The following is a 15,656-nucleotide window of genomic DNA, read 5'->3' on the forward strand; positions in this document are numbered from 1 at the left end:
TGTTCATCACCAATACGATGCACTTTCATATAATGATATTCAAATTTTACAAGATTCAAAATATGAAATAGTGAAAACAATGAACAAGATGCTTCGTTAATAGCTAGTATAATCCAAAAATAGATGTTTTAAGGTCTTTTGATTTGATGGAGAAAGAATCTAAAAGATGATCGAATTAGAAGAAAGAGAGGGGTTTGGTCATTTCAATTAAAGGAGAAGAGAGAGGGGTTTGGCCATTTGAAAATGGAAGGAGAAGAGAGAATTGATTGTTTGGGAATGGAAGGAAGAGAAATCGGGAATGAAAGGAGAAGATAGAGATGTATTTGACTGTTTAGAAATGGAATAGGAAGAGAGATTTAGGGTTTGAGAATGGAAGTTATGGATTTTTTTTTATTATATAATAAAATATAAAATATATGTAACAGGCTACTTGCGAGCTACACGAATAACAAATATAAAGCTTGAGCTCGATTTTATGATTGAGCTATTCGAGCTCGGTCAAACCGAGTTCAAGCCGAACTTTGATCGAGCTACTCACGACTTACGAGTGACTTGACTCGTTTACACCCCTACGACATACTATACTGTATTTCTAGAACCTAGAAAGCGTCATAATAATAGCATTATGAATGATACACATCGAACGACTACGATAATTGAAATTTCGACAATTTCTCTCCAACTAGATAGTCCACCAAAACATAATTGGGATGGTAACCCAAATATGTTGATTAAGAGGTTTTTATTTTCATTTCAGCCGCATCAATCTAAACTTCTCAGTAACTACCAAAGACTCGGGCATCACTCAATGAATTCCAATAATACTCCACTAAAGACTCCAAAAAAGTAATCACCCATCGACAATACAAAAATAAGTGAGTTGACGATTTAACCTTTTCGTGACACATACGACTAACCATAATATGATATTTTCTCGTGCACATACCATCCTTAAGAATTTCACCGTGAATAACGTTTTATCCAAAAGACGAGATATTTGACTCCCAAAGTTTTTATTAACAAAGTTATATGAAATCATCTTAACACAACATGTATAAATGTTTCACATGGAAACTATCAATATCTTGCCAAAGCATAACGTCTTGTTTAGACGGAGACATTTGTTTGTGTCATACCAAAAGAAAAAATCTATTATGGGACGAAGTTTTCATAATGTTTAATCTCCTTCTATATCTAATTCGACTAGCAAAATAATTAGACCGATGATCAAACATGTCATTAACTATGACATTTCTACATATAGAAATAGAAGCAAGCTCATGACACGTCATAACAAGACTTTTGACACTACACATAATGTCGTCCCGAAAACTAATCAAATAATCATCCCTCACAATGAATCTAGTCTGCTCATGAATATTTTTTTACTTAGAATAAATTTCCTTCCAAATGTTATACCCTACTGAATAATTAGACATTTTGGTGAACCAACTACATCAATCATTACCATACGGTTTATACTTACATCTGATTATCGATACACAATGATTATTCGGTTTCGTTGCAAATCTACTAAACCATTTTCATAAAAGGGCCTTACTAAATGAAATAAGATCTCGAATATTCATACCTCTTTAATCTTTAAAACATTTAACATTATGATCAAAACAATGAATTATAAGATTTCATACAAACTTACACATTATTCTTTTTATAGTAGTCATTTGGTCCGTGTCTTTATTATTAAATATTATATATGAATAAAAAAACATGAAAAAGAGAATAAGATGAAAACCGAAAATATATATTTCTCTAATTGAATTAAGTTTTTATATATATATATATTAAAAAATTCATTTCATTAAAAAAAACATCGTTTAAACAAAATGACAAATTTGCAAAAAAAAAAAAATAAATAAAATAAAATAACACCAACACAAACAATACAACATAAATATTTAATATATATATATATATATATGATAATAGAAAGTCAAATTAATAGGTTTGTCTTTTTAAAGAGTACTAAATAATATATATATATATATATATATATAAAGTGAAACACCAAAAATAAATATTTAAAACAAATCATAATATCATTTATAATACACAGCTACCCTCAATCTTAATAGTCTAAACTATTGGAAAAAATTTCAAATACAAACACATTAATTTAATTTAAAAAATACAAACATTATTAAATTGCTTCATAGTTTCTTATGCCAATATTAACCAAATATAGCTAAAAAATATTAAATAATTTTTTTAATTTTAAAGGCCTAAATTCCAATTATAAGTAAATAAAAGCTAAACTTAATTAGCATGATTCAAAATAATATTTTCCACCTTTATAATAAAAAGTTTTTATTTAAGATCTTTTATTACTTTGTTTATCTTGTGAACTATCTTAATAAAATTATTTTATATTTTTAATATAACAAACTAAATAAATAATTTATTTTTATTCCTAGGCACACGTGTAAATCTATATTAGAACTGAGTTGGACTTAAGGCCATTTTGAAATAAATAAATATTTTTTTACAATAAAAAGTTTACATGTACTCTAATTTTTTAATTCTTTTTAAATTTAATTCATTATTTATTTTTTTAATTTAAAAAAAATAGACATAACACAAGTCTATGTACTCGTTTTATCCCTAATTCTCACTTATTTTCTTCAATTTCAATTTAAAATTTATTTTTTTAAAACTTCTTAACTCTAATTCCTCCACGTATACAACCTCTTCTCCCTCCCCCACATACAACCTATCAACCTTCACATGTCTGGTAAAAAACACAATTTCAAATATAATTTCGAAAAAAAAATGGAAACATTATATATTTACAGCTCTACTCCCTTTATTTATTTATATATATATATATGGAATGCTTTACAATGTTTTCATAAGAGAGAGAAAAGAAGAAATCAAATATATGGCTTCTCATGATTTCTCCTTCATCTTCTACATAACTCTGTTTCTTCTATTCCATGGAAATATTAATGCTACTTATGACCGTATGTCTTAAATATAAATATTATCATATATTATTATTATTATTATTTTATAATATATAATTTCTTTTTGAAAAAAACAGAGGTGGTAAGTCCTGGATTCTCGTACAGCGGCACCAACGACGGTCCGGGCAAATGGGGAAATATAAACCCGGCTTATGTTAAATGTCGGACCGGAAAAACACAATCGCCGGTTGATATTGTCGTCAATCAAGCAGTTATTAACAAGTCCTTGACCTCGTTATCAACGGACTACTTCCCTGTCAACGCTACTCTTATCAACCATAAATTCATTATCGAGGTTTGTTTTCTTTTTCTTTTTACATTTAATAAAGTCAGCTATTTGAATATTAATTATACCACTATTTCATCTTTATTTATTTATTTATCACTAATAACTTTTTAAAAGATTATTGTATATAACTATGTTTGTGCTAACTTTTTGAGAAAAGTAAATACATATTTAATTATTTTCATTAGGGATGATTCACTACTAATCCTAGGCCTTGGCCCTACCTATGTATACGAAATTATATTGTTTTCTAGTTAACACTTTTTTTTTTTACTTTATTACATAAATACAACTTAACAGGGACACTTTATTTACATAATAGGTCAATTAGCTAAACTAATTTTTAAAAAACTATAATTTTTGGATTCGATTCATTTATATTTATTGGGATCATATTAGTGCAGCCAGGGTTCTCCGTAACAAAAATTCCAAAAATCCCGTGTCATCTCAAAGAAAGGGTTAAAATTGTTTTTTTTAAGCATTATATCCCACCTTGTGAGGGACACCGAGAGATTTTGGTCACGGAGGACCTGGTTGCATTCTAATGACATAATTCTCGTAAAATATGGCATTGTTTGGATTTTGGTTGGTTATTTAAATTAAATTTTTGTATAAATATATAATATATAATGATAATAATTTTAAAAAAAATAAATTGATGTGACGAAAGAGAAAATATGCGAAAAAATGGTTAATTATTTAAAAATGATTTAAATAAAAGGTAACCAAATCATATTTAAGAAGTACAAGATTATGATTCATGTGTGTGTAAATAATTATTGAATTAATCAAAGTACATGAAAACTTACACTAATTAACTCTATGATTTAAAACAAGATTATTACTTTTCAAATGATCAATATATTTATAATTAAGTATGAGTTTAAATTAATTGATATATATCAAACCAAAAAAATAATACTATAAAGACATTCATAAAGATAATTAAATCTGTCTTTAATGAGGCAATTATCAGAAATTATGTTGTTAAGTAATATTGAGTATTTGCAATAAGTGTGCAATGAGGTATATAATTAATTTAATTAGTACAATTGATTTGATCAAGATATATAAGTAAGCAACCATTATTTTACAAAAACAAATGTTCTCTAATCATCTTCCATCACACTTACTATGCTCCACCAATTTAAATAAAGTAATTTAAATAAAGTGTCACATAAATAACTATATATGTTATCTGTGGATTAATGTCCCTCACATTTTATTTTCGTCTCTTTTGCTTTTGAATTGTTGTTTTTTCTTTACAAAGAATCCTACTTTTAATGGATTTTTTTAATTATTTATAATTTTGATATTTAAAAAAGAAAATTGAATTAAAATTACCCTCTTAGGTCTTTTAATTTTTTTTTATGCCTATGTTAACTCATGAATTATTTTGTTTTAGATATCATAATATATATATTCTCAAAGTGATTATGTATAAAAGAAAATAATAATATATATTAATTAATTAATAGTAATAATTGAGTGAATCCGTGACTGATTTGTGAAAATGATATTACAATGAGGATAAGTTGGCTGCATCTATCATCTACTTTTGTCATCTTCTTGATGTTTCCACTTTCTAAGGTTCTCCATCTCCTCTTTATTTTATTTATTTCAATTATAGTTAACTAACTAACTCAATCATAACATCTTCATTTAAATAGGGCAATGATCAATGAAATCTTGAGTTATTCTACTTTAAATAATAATAATAACAAATCGAGCATGTTTATTTATATGCTCCGGTCAGACGAGGTGTAGACATTCTAGTGGAGTGGAGTCCCGTACTAATTAATAAGTTATATGGATACATAATTATAAATGAAAGTAAATTTAAAAATATAGTCAATAGTGAATTATAATGTATAATTAAGTTGTAGTTGATTATTAATTTGTTGGGTTGTTCTTAAAGATAATGACAAGATTTGACAGCATTAACTAAAATACAATAATAATAATTTGTTAGGATTTAGAACTATATGAGTTACATTTTGAATGTGTGATGTGATGATTAACTATAGGTTGTTCACATTAATTTAATTGGTGTTTTGTTCTAACATTTGTCCATTGTGTTGGCAGCTTCTTCTAACATGTGTTTTGTTCTAAGAAAATGTTATTTTTTTTACTAATTATAATTATTTAAATATTACCTACAAACAACCCATTTTGAAAGAGTTTGCTGAAAAAAAAAATTAGTTGGATTTATTGACAAAGTCTTAAATTAAATTATGGTTGAATTGATAAATTAAGACTCTTTATCGGGGTAATTGGGATTTCGAAAATTTTCTTTTAAACTTCGTAATTTTAGCAAATTATAGTTAAAGTTATACAAAAATTAGATTTTTTTTAACGGTTTCAAACACGTTAACTTATTATCGACGTGATATAAATAAATAAATAAATAAAAGATGCATGTCTCTAATTTAACTACCAAATTTCATAGAGGTGAGAATTTTTGACTACCATTTTTTTTAGATTCAGTAATCAAAACCCTTATTTCTCTGAAATTCGGTAGTTAAAACTCTCATTTGTCTGAAATTCGGTAATAAAATTAGTGATATATATATTTTTTATTTATAAATTCTACATAAATAATAAGCGAGCGACCTTTAAAACTGTAAGACAAAATCTATTTTTATATAATTTTAACAATAAAGAGCATCAAATAATGATGTTTTGATAAAAAGAATCGAAATCTCAATTGTCCAAGGGAGCCCTAATTTCATATTTGGACCTTTAAATATATATTGAACTCTGATTTCAAAAAACTAGTAATATTATAAAATAATTTATTTGAAATAATTATTTTGATATTGATAATGCAGTTGCGTTTGGGAAATGCTGGGAAGTTCAATTTAAATGGCAAAGACTATACCTTGACACAAATGCATTGGCATACCCCTTCTGAACACAGAATCAATGGAGTCCAGTAATCTTAATTTTATTATTTATAAATATAAATGGGCTAAGATACAGTCCAATGGGCCTAAACCAATCCAAATTGAAATATTGCAGATATGGTGCAGAGGCCCATATGGTCCATGTAGCTGCCGACGGAAGTAGGGCGGTTATCGGAATCTTATACAAGATCGGAAAAGCCGATCCCCTCGTCGCTAGGGTAACCACCCACATAATACAAATTCAAAATGTATAAGAAAAAATTGTGTTTAAAATAACGATCAATTTGTTTGAGAATGTTTCAGATGCAAAATAAATTGGTTGAACTCGCGAATGAACAAGGCGGAGATATTGGCGTTGGGAAATTCAACACCAAGAAATTAGGAAGGAAGACTCGCAAATACTATCGTTACGTCGGTTCACTTACTACTCCTCCGTGTATCGAAGATATTAATTGGACTATTCTCGGCAAGGTGCTTGTTATAGTTATTTATTTGGTTCAAAAATAATATATAGAAATTGTTATTATTATTTTTGATGATATGTAACAAAGGTATATAAATGCAGGTAAGATCAATTTCTAAAGAGCAGATAAATCTTTTGGAGGCACCATTGGAAACAACATGCAAGACCAATTGCAGGCCGCTGCAGCCACTCAACTCGCGACATGTCGAAATGTACGATGAATTGGTTTGAATTAAAAAAAAAAATCTAAGTCAATTAAGTTGAATATAAGTATGAAACATAATGTATTATGGGTTGTGAAAAATAAATAATAATAATATGTTACTTCTAATGCATACATTAATTGAGTCAAAATGGTTATCATATTTATCTATTTTGTAGTTAAAAAAAAGTTATATATTACTTGCAAGGCTTTTCTTCATCTAAACCCAAAAGAAAGTTATATATATAAAGTTATGCCTTAACTTTATAAAATTGACCATTTATGCGTGTTTAGCAGTAATATATGGTTTGTAGCAATGAAATCTTGATTATTTAAAATTTTTAAAAAATTATTAAGAATGAAATTAAGACTATTATATATATATATATATATATATTTAAAGAGTCTTTATTTAGAAATAAATTTGAATCGAAAATGTTATTAAATTTATTAATATATATATAAAAGATATTATTTAATATGATAATTTAAGTAATAAAAGTTTATATTTAAGAGATTAAAAGTTACAAATTTAATTCTTATTTAAAATATTTTTAAGTTCAAGTAAAAGTCATACATACTTATTTAAAAAATAAATAAATATGAAAAGGTTGAAACACAAATATATCCAACTCAACATCTCACAATATCTAAATTATGCAACTAAACACACATATTAAAACTTTGAATATGAGAGGCTTCCAATCTCATAATATTTAACTCCAGGTTGAATATACATGGATAACTACATACGATAATTTTAACCCGCGATTTTCAATTCGAATTATCTCGTAAGAAATAATTTTTTCGTTTTACTGGTAGTTGACCGGGGATGGTACGGAGATTCTGTCCCGAACACTCTTATAAATATAACATATTTATTATTTATATTTTATAAGAATTTTAAATTTATTTCTTTATAATAATATAAAATTTTAATATATTACAATATATATAATATTAAAAAAATGTTTTTATAACTTAATTTTGTTTGTAGGGAGTAAGGTTTAGAGTTTTTCGAGAATATGATATAAAGGTGTTCTGTGACCTTTCCCGAAACGGAACGGAACGAGAAAGTTAATAAAAATAAATATATGAAGTAGAATGGTAGAGATGGTAAACACATCCCTCGTTCTCGAAATCCGCTGATCATCCCTATGGGTAACTTGTTTAATTTTATTTTTTAACACTTTTTAAAATAATATAAAGATATATAATAGTTTAGTGTTAAAATTATCAAAAGTATTTGTTTTTAAGTAGTTGAGTGTCTTCTTATGACTTTTTATGGGAAAAAATAGAAAAATGTAATAATAGATCTATAATATTGACCGCATATATATAAGATATTTATAACCCTTCATATATGTATAATTCCCATGCAGATTTCTATGTTTTCTTAAGAGAGAAAATACATATAAAGATCATCAACAACTAAATATGGCTTTACATTTTTTTACCTTCATTTTCGCAATAGCTTTGCTTCTCCTCATCCACGGAAACATTGTCAATGGCGGTATGTACATGCATGTATAACTTATTTGTTTGATCTCAATGACGATAATCAAATGTTTTTATCAAATGTCATGTAATAATGATATAACAGAGGATCACGGTCCTGAAATCTCGTACAGCGGCAACAAAAATGGTCCATATCAATGGGGAAGTATTAATCCAGCTTACCTCAAATGTAGGACGGGGAAAGAACAATCGCCAATAGATATTGTGGTCGATCAAGTTCTTATCAACAAGAACTTGGCGCCATTGTCAACCGAATATGTTCCCATCGTCAATGCTACTCTTATCAACCATAAATACTTCATTGAGGTCTCAATTCTTTTATTTTATTTATATCATATTTAAGAAATTAATTTATAATAATAATGCAGCTGCATTTGGGAGAAGGAAAATTCCATATAAATGAGAAAGAATACACATTGGCACAAATGCATTGGCATACACCATCTGAACATAGGATCAACGGTGTCCAGTACGTAATATATACCTTTTTTAGGTGTTAACTCGATATTTTAACATTTTATTTAATATATCGAAGATATGATGCCGAGAGCCATATGGTCCATGTAGCTGCCGATGGAAGCAAGGCAGTTATTGGAATCTTGTACAAAATTGGAAAGGCAGACCCCCTCCTCTCTACGGTATAATGAAATTTAAAGACACGAATAATGAAAATTAAATATAAATGACGAATTGGATCGATAATCGTTTTGTTTCAGATTCAAGATAAATTTGTTGAGCTTGCGAATGGGCACAAAGAAATTATAGAGGAAGAAGTTATAGACGTAGAAAAAATTGTACCTAAAAATGTTAAAGGCAAATATTACCGTTATATGGGATCCCTTACTACTCCTCCATGTGTGGAAAATATTACTTGGACACTTCTAGCTAAGGTAATTTTTTTTTTGAATATAATACCTAGGAAATTAATTAAATATTATTTTTTAAATATTTTTATTTCTTTTAAGTAACGAGAAGTAAAAATGCAGGAGAGATCAATTTCAAAAAAGCAGATACAAATTTTGAAAGGACCGTTGGATTCAAAAAGCAAATCCAACTTCAGGCCGGTGCAACCAATCAACTTACGACACGTGGAAGTAAATTAGTTATAAATTTATTTTTAGTGGTTGTATTTTAGTTTAGTAAAATAAATTAAGGAAAATAGAGTATGTTAGTTAGTATTTTACTTCAATAGATATAGTGTAATAATTGGTTTTGCTATATGATCGTCTCTTTTAATAATGGTACATATTATATTTTAAATATTTTGATTAATCAAAAACATAACAAAGGTATAAATAAAATAAGACATTTGATAGAATAGTTAAATCTCAAGTTAATTATTAAAAATTTATAATCATAAAATACTAATAAATCTGATTTAGATAAAAATTTAAAAGAGTAAACTCTTACTGTTGTAAATTTATAATAAAAAAAAAAGTAGATTAAAATTTATAAATTAAAAAGTATATATTATTTACTTGTTATTATTTTTTAATTAGTTTTATATTTGTGTAAAAATGGTTAAAGTAAAAAATACTTGATCATTTATATAAAATAATGGAGAAATCACAAATTAATGAGCCTAATTGGAATTTTGGACCTCTTATTGTTAAATGTATGCAAAACCTATAATTTATCTTTAGTAGTTTCAAATATCGTTAATTTCAACGTGGCCATGCTCTTTCCCGAAAACATACAAAAGAGGAAAAGTCGAAAGAATATAAAATTGGTTGACAGAAAATGAATATGATGCAAGATGATAGCCTTCTGACTAAGATAGTAATTAGGTCTTAGAGTGAGGCAAAATAGCAAGGCCGTTTGGAACTCTCGCTCACAAAAAAAAAATAACAAAAATAATTAACTAACTAAACTAAATTATTTATTTTTCAAAAATATAACTTTTAATTTTTGGCCGGCCTTATTGTGGACACCAGCTAGATGAATTTTCATATTTTTTAAGAAATGGTCTTAATTGATGATGTCGTCGAGTAGCATATTTTGGTCCCTAATCATAGAAATTGATCACACATTTTTTTCATTAAAATAACATATATCTATTGTTTTATCGATAATCCAGAATTGCATGAAACCGTTACAATCAAATTCGATCAACCCCATCAATCATAATTGGAATATAAATTTTAATATGTGTGTATAAAGTTCTAATAATCAAACCAAATTATACCAATCTTTTAAGTTCTGAATCAGTGTTGGTTACAACAGCAAAACTATGGATCTTCTTAAAAATCAAAACCTGTAGCAAATCAGATTACAAATCGTCTATAACGATAAACAGATTACCAAGAACTGAAATAGCACAAAGCAATAAATGACAACACAATATACGTGGTTCGGTCAAAATCGACCTACGTCCACGGGAGGGATAAGTTTCACTAAATCAAACAAATGTCAATAGTAGAAACTTACATGCCCTGCTCTCAAATGAAAGAAGTGATTACACTAGGAATGATTGGACTACTTCACAATCAAAAGCTCCCCCAATCTCTCACTCTGGATCAGCCAAAAAACAACAAGAAGAAGGAAACCAGAAAACCCTAGATCTGTAATTCACTCTCTCTCTATTTGCTCTGTTATGAGAAAAATACCCAAAAAAAAAGTATTTATACTCTAACCCGTTTTCATAAAAGAAAATCCTGACCCGTTTACCCGGAATTTAAAATCCGCCCGCAATGGCAAGGAACACCAACAATTCTCCCCCTTCCGAGCCATGGGAGAATGTTGCTATAAACATTCATCATCGTGACGCTTCTGCCAGAACCATTCCGGCTTTGGCACAACATATCTCATGCTTTCCTCTTGGCAAGCCCTTTGTCATCATATCTGACCCGTTCTCATCTGTGTGCACTTTCTCCAAGTATAACTCCTTCTTCTCGAGCACTTCACGGATCCAATGGTACCTTCTTTGGATGTGTTTTGAACGTGAATGGAAACTTGGATTCTTGCTCACATGTATAGCACTCTGTGAGTCACTAAACACCACAAACATGTCTTGTGCAATGCCAATTTCTTTCAACAATTCTTTCATCCATCTCATTTCTTTACAACATTCAGTAATGGCAATATATTCAGCTTCTGTAGTAGACAAAGCAACACATTTTTGTAGACGAGACTGCCATGATACAGCTCCTCCTCCAAAAGTAAACAAATACCCTGAAGTTGATCTCATTGTGTTAATATCACCACTCATATCTGAATCAGAAAACCCTTCAACATGTGACTTTCCAGTACCATAACACAAAGCGTATTTGGAGGTCCCTCGAAGATATCTCATTAGCCACTTAACCGCTTCCCAGTGTGTCTTACCAGGATTTGAAAGAAAACGACTAAGTACTCCAACCGCATGAGCTATATCCGGTCTTGTACAGACCATTGCATACATCAGACTGCCTATTGCTGAAGCATATGGAACACTGCACATTTCTTGTCTTTCCTCTTCATCTTTGGGAGACATTGTCTTGTTTATTTTCAAGTGTGTAGCCAATGGACAAGCAACTGGCTTTGCCTTGTCCATACAGAATCGTTTTAGAATCTTCTCAATATATCTCTCTTGAGATAACCATAGCCTTTTCTTCACCCGATCACGAATGACCTGCATTCCAAGAATTTATCTTGCTTGACCCAAGTCTTTCATCTCAAAAGACTTAGCCAAATCCTTTTTCAACTTGGCAATCTTGAGCTTGTCTCTCCCAACAATCAGCATGTCATCAACATATAGGAGAAGTATAATAAAATCATTAGAAGCAAACTTTTGCACAAAGACACAATGATCTGTAGACGTCTTCATGTACCCATGGATGGTCATGAACGAATTAAACTTAAGATACCACTGCCTTGGTGCTTGCTTCAAACCGTACAGACTTTTGACAAGTTTGCACACCTTGCTTTCCTCACCTTTCTTATTATAACCTTCAGGTTGCTCCATATAAACATCTTCATCCAAATCACCGTGGAGAAATGCAGTCTTGACATCAAGTTGTTCAACCTCAAGATCCATACAAGTAGCTAGACTTAACACCACTCGGATAGAAGTCATCTTCACTACCGGTGAGAAAATCTCATCATAATCGATTCCATGCCTCTAGCCAAAACCTTTGACAACCAGCCTAGCCTTGTATTTTGTCTTGCTATCATCACCTTTTTGCTTGATCTTGTACACCCATTTATTTTGTAATACTTTTCTGTTCTCTGATCTTTCAACTAGATCATATGTGCCATTTTTCAGCAATGACTTCATCTCTTCATCCATGGCAGCTAGCCATTCTTTCTTATGAGCATCCTCAAGAGCCTCCTTATAGCATATAGGCTCCCCACAATCAGTTAGAAGAACATACTCTGTAGCAGGATACTTAGAACTTGATCTTTTCTCCCTAGTAGACCTCCGAAGTACCTCTGTTTGTTGATTCTGTTGATTTCCATCTTCTTGTTGAACTTCAAAATCAACCTCAACATTATCACCAAGATCAGTTTCAGTATTAGTATCATTTCCATGGCCTACAGCTTGACCCTGAGGAACATCATCTTCACTATCTGAGTCTGAAGCTACATGTGGCCTTGTCTCCTCAACATCATGAGACAACTCAAGACTAGAAAGGTCACGTATGTATGCATCAAGCTTTTCACCATCTTCAAAATTCTCAATAGTCTGATCTTCAAGGAATACCACATCCCGGCTTCTCAAAACCTTCTTATCAACTGGGTCATAACACCTGTATCCCCACTTTTTATCACCATACCCCAAAAATATGCATTGTCTAGTTTTTGCATCTAGCTTTGACCTCTCATCTTTTGGAACGTGCACAAAAGCTCTGCAACCAAAAACACGTAAATAGTCATAATTAACATATTTACCTGACCAGACGCTTTCTGCACACTTATTATTCAATGGCTTGGAGGGAGAACAGTTGATCACATACACTGCAGTGCTCATGGCTTCAGCCCAGAAATGCTTAGCCAACCTGCCATGGGAGAGAATACTCCTCATCCGTTCCAACATTGTTCTGTTCATCCTCTCTGCCACACCATTTTGTTGTGGAGTCTTGGGCACAGTCTGTTCATGTCGAATACCCTGCTCTTTGCAATAATCATAAAATGAGCCTATGTACTCTCCCCCATTATCTGACCGCACCCTCATCAGTTTTCTTCCTGTCTCTCTTTCAATCAGCTTGTGAAAGACCTCAAACATTACTGCAACCTCATCCTTGGACTTTATAGCATAAGCCCAAACCTTCCTAGATGCATCGTCTATGAAGGTTACAAAATAGGAAGCACCGCCTATGAATTTAATCTTCATAGGACCACAAACATCTGTATGGACCAATTCAAGGACATTCTTTTTCAGTTCAACTTTTGACTTACTGAAAGAGACTCTGTTCTATTTACCCTTCAAGCAATGCTCACAATTTTCAAGATGAGCATCCTTGAGATTTAGCAACTCATTCCTCTTGATCAAAACATTCAGCCCATTTTCACTAATGTGACCTAATCTCTTGTGCCACAACTCAGAATATGCCGCATCATAGACAATTTTCAAATTTGTCTTGTATAAGGAACAACATTTCTTACCTCGTGCAATAACCAATGAACCCTTGCTTAGCTTCCATGCTCCACCACTGAAAACATTATGGTATCCTCCATCATCGAGCTTACCCGCTGAAATCAAATTCATTCTCAAATCAGGAACATGTCTTACATCTCTCAATGTCAGGAAGCAGCCAATGTTTGTCTCAATTCTAACATCACCCAGACCAACTATCTTGGACACACCACTGTTACCCATGCGAACCTCACCATAATCACCAGCTTTGTAGGACTGGAAGTAACCTTTGTGTGGAGTTATATGGAATGAGGCACCTGTGTCAACAATTCATGCTGTTTCATTTGAAGATGTGCTAAGACAGGAGTCTTGACAGTTAGAAACATATGTCAGTTCACCATCTGAAGCATAAGCAGATGTATCTGCACTCTGTTCTTTCTTTTCTCTGGGCTTCACTGTACCCTTCGCTTTATCATTTTTAAATTTCCAGCACTCATTTTTCCAGTGACCCATTTTGCCACAGTAATGGCAAGCACCATCCTTCTTTGGAGCTCTAGACTTTCCCCTGCTCGAACCACTTCTATTATCTTTTGATCTTCCTCTATCAGTCACTAACATATCAGACTTAGAGGGTTTATCCCCCTTTCGATTCTCCTCATCAATTAAGGAACTGGTGACAAATGCCATGTTGACTTTACCATTTGGTGTTGAGTTGCTGAGAGTGATAATAAGTGTCTCCCAACTTGCAGGCAAAGATCCAAGGACTAAAAGTGCTTGTACCTCATCATCAAAGTTTATTTTCATACTACTCAGCTGATTCAAAATATTTTGAAATTCATTCAAGTGCTCAGCAATTGATTTATTATCAATGTACTTCAGATTCACCAGCCTTCGTACCAGTGCTGCTTTATTCCCTGCTGACCTCTCAGCATAGAGAGTTTCAAGTTTGCTCCACACACCATACGCTGTAGTCTCATTCTCAACATGGTGCACAACATTTACACCAACCCAGGAACGAATAAAGCTGCAGGCCTTTCTATCTATCTTTTTCCAATCAACCTCTTTTGTAGTCTCAGGTCTAACACCCTCATTTTCAATTGCTTCATTCAAATCATCTGAAACTAACAAATCACTGATCATCAGTTTCCATTGCCTGTAGTTTGTACCATTCAGACTCACCATATTAGGTCTAGATTTCCCCATTATTACTACCTTAACAACTGACAAAAACACCAGCAAAGAAACCAGTTGATCTCTTCTATGAATTTCGCCAAATAACCAGCAGAGCACTCTGCTCCAATGTTAAAACAGATAACCAATTAATACTGCTCTGATACCACTGTTGGGTTTTGCAACAGCAAAACTATGGATCTTCTTAGAAATCAAAACCTGTAGCAAATCAGATTCCAAATCGTCTATGACGATAAACAAATTACCAAGAACTGAAATAGCACAAAGCAATAAACGACAACACAATATACGTGGTTCGGTCAAAATCGACTTACGTCCACGGGAGGGATAAGTTTCACTAAATCAAACAAATGTCAATAGTAGAAACTTACATGCCCTGCTCTCAAATGAAAGAAGTGATTACACTAGAAATGATTGGACTACTCCACAATCAAAAGCTCCCCCATTCTCTCACTCTGGATCAGCCAAAGAACAAGAAGAAGAAGGAAACAAGAAAACCTTAGATCTATAATTCACTCTCTCTCTATTTGCTCTGTTATGAGAAAAATACCA

At 31.1% G+C, this 15,656-nt stretch overlaps 2 protein-coding genes across 2 annotated transcripts; both read left to right on the top strand.

Moving 5' to 3' along the window:
• Positions 1–2,856: 2,856 nt before the first annotated feature.
• Positions 2,857–6,970, top strand: LOC124915596 (alpha carbonic anhydrase 1, chloroplastic-like). Its single transcript, XM_047456355.1, has 6 exons — positions 2,857–2,981; positions 3,062–3,279; positions 6,102–6,205; positions 6,292–6,394; positions 6,480–6,647; positions 6,742–6,970. Exons 1-6 carry the CDS (start codon positions 2,900–2,902, stop codon positions 6,868–6,870), a joined length of 804 nt encoding a protein of 267 aa, XP_047312311.1. The 5' UTR covers positions 2,857–2,899; the 3' UTR covers positions 6,871–6,970.
• Positions 6,971–8,278: 1,308 nt separating this feature from the next.
• On the top strand, positions 8,279–9,479 carry LOC124911351 (alpha carbonic anhydrase 1, chloroplastic-like). The gene is made up of 6 exons (XM_047451823.1): positions 8,279–8,354; positions 8,445–8,665; positions 8,728–8,828; positions 8,895–8,997; positions 9,076–9,249; positions 9,346–9,479. Exons 1-6 carry the CDS (start codon positions 8,279–8,281, stop codon positions 9,460–9,462), a joined length of 792 nt encoding a protein of 263 aa, XP_047307779.1. The 3' UTR covers positions 9,463–9,479.
• Positions 9,480–15,656: the final 6,177 nt, after the last annotated feature.

Source organism: Impatiens glandulifera, chromosome 1 (assembly GCF_907164915.1).
Source record: "Impatiens glandulifera chromosome 1, dImpGla2.1, whole genome shotgun sequence".
Lineage (NCBI taxonomy): Eukaryota > Viridiplantae > Streptophyta > Magnoliopsida > Ericales > Balsaminaceae > Impatiens > Impatiens glandulifera.